The 5277-nt window shown below is 39.5% G+C and overlaps 1 protein-coding gene across 1 annotated transcript; it reads right to left on the reverse strand.

Annotated features, from left to right (window-relative positions):
* Positions 1–3510: 3510 nt before the first annotated feature.
* LOC149827248 (uncharacterized) lies at positions 3511–4802 on the reverse strand. The gene is made up of 2 exons (XM_090018323.1): positions 4581–4802; positions 3511–3754 (listed from the first exon to the last, which is right to left on the reverse strand). Exons 1-2 carry the CDS (start codon positions 4800–4802, stop codon positions 3668–3670), a joined length of 309 nt encoding a protein of 102 aa, XP_089874449.1. The 3' UTR covers positions 3511–3667.
* Between the last annotated feature and the right edge of the window lie 475 nt (positions 4803–5277).

Below are 5277 nucleotides of genomic sequence, written 5' to 3' on the forward strand. Positions count from 1 at the left end.
GAGGAGGCTAGATGACAGACATAGAAGGTTGGCCGAGAGGCAGAGGGCACACGGGGGTGGAACAAGCGCGAGAATGCCGAGCGGGAGGTGGCATGCACCTCCAAGAATGGTGAGGTTGGGGTTATTAGGATGATGCAGGAAGGAACAACAAAATCACCTCCGACTTCAGTGAAAATACAATGTCCATCACCACTGACAATACCAATCACCCGGAGCCTGGCCCAACAAGGAGGCTCTTTGAAGAAGATGAAGCAATCTAGAGGACCGTGATGTTAGATATTTTATGTGAGCATATAAAGTGATCTTACATGGTTGAGTCACATGACATCTTATAGAATATGTCACATGACATCTTATAGAATATGGTTATAATAATGTGTAGATACTTTATGTGTCCTCATATATTAATTTTTTTTTTATAATGGGTTAAATTGAAAAGGAAACGGTGAGGTGGTTACAATTAGGTATATAATGGTTGTTCTTTTTTGCCTCCACCAAAAAAGAAAACCATTTATTTTTCATTAGATTTAGAGAAGAAAAAATGCTACCTATAAAGTTTTGAAAGATCTAATCCATCAAGATCTATCGGTGCAACTACTATGAATTCAGTTATGCTTTTGCATTATGTTTTATTTGTTTTTTATGTTTATAATGATTTAACATAAACAAATTTAGAGATCAAGAAATGTGATTTTCCTAATTCAGAATCCAACACAGGAATCTTACGGTGAAGTAGATGCCCCCAAAAAAAAGAAAGGCGCAGGGAGACAGAGATGTAGTTGGCCACCAGCAGAGGAAGCTGCGGATAAAGGATGCAATCATAGGAATCGTCAGGGAGCTAGCGCAAATGCAGCATTGAAGCAGGTCTGCAAGGCCACAGGAGAAAACCAGGGTTAGGGAGAATGGAAGGTTGGGAGGACTGTCATGACCAGCAAGATGTGGGAGGGACCAGCGGTTGAGGTGCAGAGATAACTGGGCTAACACTGTGGCATTGCACTCAGCAGAGTTGGGGACAGCAACCGAAGTGCCGGAAACGCTCCGGCAAGGCATCAGCGCACAGGTGGAAATGGGAAGAGTGGAAGAAGGGAGTAGGGGAGCTGGAGGTTGAGCAGAAAAAGGCGTAGAGATAGGGGGCGGGGGTCGGGAGGCGTCGGCACAGGGAAGGCTGAGAATGAACAGTGGAAGGTGAAAGAACGCTGATGAGCAAGCTGGCCACGTCGATGGCCGACGGGTCGACGACAAGGAGCGTACTGGGCTAATGTTATTGATGATGATTGCTTCCTATATAAGTTTCATGATAAAGTGCCTTGTATGATGTTTCCTTGGTGAAGTTGAACGGCTGCGTTCATATTTTGATCATCCAAAAAATTAAGGGCTCAGCTTGTTTGGTAGGAGCTGTTAGTGCAGGTCGTCACCATGTGTTGACGTTGCAAGTTCAAAACCCAGTGGTATGTTGTGTAACTGGTGGGGGTCTGCCTAACCCCAGTTTGCCTTTACAACAACAACAACAACAACTACGCCTTCATCCCAAAACAATTGGGGTCAGCGATATGAACCAAAAAAGAAATTCATTTTGGGTCTTCCACATGAATCCTTTTCCTCCAATCATTTCTATCCAACGCCATGTCCTCGGTGAGGTTCAAAGCATTCATATCCTTTCCTATCATCTCCATCCAAGTCTTCCTAGGCCTACCCCGACCTCTTTTAACTAATATATTTTCCCATTTCTCCAACCTTCTAACTGGAGCATCATTAGGCCTTCGCCGAATATGTCCAAACCACCGTAAACGATTCTCTCGCATCTTATTTTCAATGGGTGCAACACCTACCTTCTTACGTATCTCTTCGTTCCGAATCTTATCTTTTATTGTATTTCCACACATCCATCTAAGCATCCGCATCTCAACTACACTCATTTTTTGAATATGATGTCTCTTGGCAGCCCAACATTCCGTACCATATAGTAAAGCGGGTCTAATAGTCATCCTATAAAACTTTCCCTTCAACCGCAATGGCATTCTACGATCGCACAGCACTCCAGTAGCACTTTTCCATTTCATCCACCCAACCTTTATCCTATGATTTACATCTCCATCAATTTCTCCATACTTTTGAATGATGGATCCCAAATATTTGAAATAATCATTCACCGGTATATCTTGCTCACCAAGCTTCACTACACTCCCATCACTACTTCGTTGCTTACTAAACCGACATTCCATATATTCAGTCTTACTCTTACTCAACTTAAAACCTCTAGCTTCCAATGTCTGTCTCCATAATTCTAACTTAGCATTAACCCCAGCTCTAGACTCATCAATCAAAACAATATCATCAGCAAACAACATACACCACAGTACATTTTCTTGAATTGATCTCGTAAGCTCATCCATCACTATCGCAAATAGGAAAGGGCTTAAAGCAGATCCTTGATGTAACCCAACCGTTATCGGGAAATTGGTTGTCACCCCTCCACAAGTGCGGACATTGGTTACTACTCCTTCATACATATCTTTAATTATACTAATGTACTTGAGAGAAACACCTTTCTTCATCATTGTCCACCAGAGAACGTCCCTAGGTACTCTATCGTATGCCTTCTCTAAATCAATAAAAACCATATGCAAATCTTTGTTCCTCTCTCTATATCTTTCAATAAGTTGTCTAAGAAGATGTATAGCTTCCATAGTTGATCTTCCAGGCATAAAACCAAATTGATTCTCCGATATCATGACAACCTTCCTCAACCTAGACTCAATCACCCTCTCCCAAAGTTTCATAGTATGACTCATGAGTTTTATACCACGATAGTTTGTGCAATCTTGTATATCACCCTTATTCTTATATAAAGGCACCAAAGTACTCTTCCTCTACTCATTAGGCATCTTATTTGTTCGCCAAATCAAGTTAAAAAGATTTGTCAACCATTCTAAACCTTTCTCTCCCAAGCATTTCCAAGCCTCGATAGGTATACCATCTGGGCCAACTGCCCTTCTTGATTTCATTTTCTTCAAAGCCTCTGCAATTTCTTTCTTTTGAATCTTGCGCATGAAGTCACGATTTATCTCATGAAAAGGAATGGAGAAGTCTCCAAGATCTTGCACTACAACAGAGCAGTAGATTAGCGACGACCACCTTTCGTCGCTAATCCGTCGCTAATCCGTCGCTAACCATGTTAGCGACGGATTAGCGACAACGCGGCGACAGTATGCTTACGTCGCGAATATTTCGACGCTAACTGGCGACGGAATTATTCCGTCGCCAAGTCCGTCGCTAATTGCGACGGAATAACGAGCGCTATATTCCGTCGCCAATCCGCCGGTACTAAACGGCGACCACGGCGTGGCGACGGATTTAATTCCGTCGCTAAGCCGTCGCTAGATTAATATGAATAGCGACGGAACCATCCGTTGCTAATCCGTCGCAAAAACGAAAAAAAATCAAAAAAAATTTATTTAAAAATTAATTACGGAGAACTGTACAATTTATATTTCCTGTACAATTTATATTTCCTGTAAATAAAAAACAAACCACACAAAAAAATTCATATAACAAGTATCTATAATAATTAATCGTTCCACCTTAAAACTAAAAAGTTTAATTATTTACAATTCAACAATTACAATTAGGAAAAATAAAAAAAATAGAACTTCTTCAACACAGTCCTCTAATCATCGCCAAGATTTTGTGCGTCTTCTTGTTCATTGTCTTTATCTGTCCCTTCAGCTCCACTACCCTGATTATCGCTAGCAGCCTACACAAGAAAAGAACAGTCAGTATTGATAAACAAAATATAATGAAATAAATTACACACTATATGTGATTCTATCATGTGCTCATGTGTGATCTAAGGCAATAAAAAAACTCTATATGTGATTCTATCATGCTCATATGTGTGCTAAGGCAGTCAAAAAATTGAATATGTGATTATAGCATGTTCATATGTGTTCTAAGGCATATAAAAAAACTCTATATGTGATTCTACCATGCTCAGATGTGCTTTAAGGCAAGCAAAAAACTATATATGTGATTCGATCATGCTCGTATGTGTGCTAAGGCAGTAAAAAAATTGAATATGTGAATATAGCATGCTCATATGTGCTCTAAGGCAGGCAAAGCCAAAAATTTTATATGTGATTCTATCATAAATGATATATAACATGTTCATATGTGTTCTAAGGCAGTTAAAAAACTCTATATGTTATTATAGCATGTTCATATGTGTGCTAAGGCAGTCAAAAAACAGAATATGTGATTATAATATGCTCATATGTGTTCTTAGGCAGTAAAAAAACTGAATATGTGATTATAGCATGCTTATGTGTTCTAATGCAATCAAAAAAACTTTATATGCGATTCTATCATGCTCATATGTGCTCTAAGACAGACAAAAAGTTAAATATATATATATATATGTGATTCTATCATGCTCATATGTGTGCTAAGGCAGTAAAAAAATTGAATATGTGATTATAGCATGTTCATATGTGTTCTAAGGCATCTAGAAAAACTCTATATGTGATTCTACCATGCTCAGATGTGCTTTAAGATAGTCAAAAAAACTATATATGTGATTATACCTGAGAGGGACCTGGAATCGAAGATCCCCTATCCTGAACAGCGGCCTTGATCTCATTTCGGAGAAAGGGGGCGACGGTGTATTGGAAGTAGTTATTCAGTGATTCATTAATGATCTCGCGTACATCATCACCGGAAAGAATAGTCGGCTGCTTGGAGCTTATGTCGGCGCAAGAAGTTGGTGAGCCGTAACTGGAAGAACCAATAACTGGTGAAGTGTTCATATTACTCCCAAACCCGAACACGCGACCTTTTTTGGGTTCACCTGCTGCAGTCACCCATGCTGTAGGATCAAATGATGGATGCTGAGTAGCGTCTTCACCATATCGCTCTACCATTTGTTGCTCATATGCCTCCTACAAAATAATGTTTAAAGTATTCATTAATAATTAATGATAACATTATGATGACTTGCATATATATTGCAATGATTATTAATAGAATTAATACATACCGTTGTCGTTCTCGCCTTCTCTGATACGAAGACTCCCGTGGTCTTCCGTTTATGTGTTTCTACAAACACATCCTTATATGGTACACTGCCTCCTTTTTCTGCTTCCTGCGAAGTTAAATGACAAAAGATTTAGTACACAAATTTGCAACTATACTTATAAAATTAATATTATATATTGATGAGTTACCATTTTCTTTAGGTGGCTCCCAAATGTCTTAGATCCACCTGTGTGTAGATGGGCTTCG

The sequence above is a fragment of the Nuphar pumila genome, chromosome 10 (genome assembly GCF_984573655.1).
Source record: "Nuphar pumila chromosome 10, dmNupPumi1.hap1.1, whole genome shotgun sequence".
NCBI classification, from domain to species: Eukaryota; Viridiplantae; Streptophyta; class Magnoliopsida; order Nymphaeales; family Nymphaeaceae; genus Nuphar; species Nuphar pumila.

Excerpts from the sequence above, each read along its gene's own strand:
- LOC149827248 (XM_090018323.1), bottom strand. The coding sequence starts at position 4,802 with ATGAACACTTCACCAGTTATTGGTTCTTCCAGTTACGGCTCACCAACT. Across the intron at positions 3,755-4,580 it reads CGATTCCAGGTCCCTCTCAG|GCTGCTAGCGATAATCAGGG; the intron begins GTATAATCACAT and ends TTTCTTGTGTAG.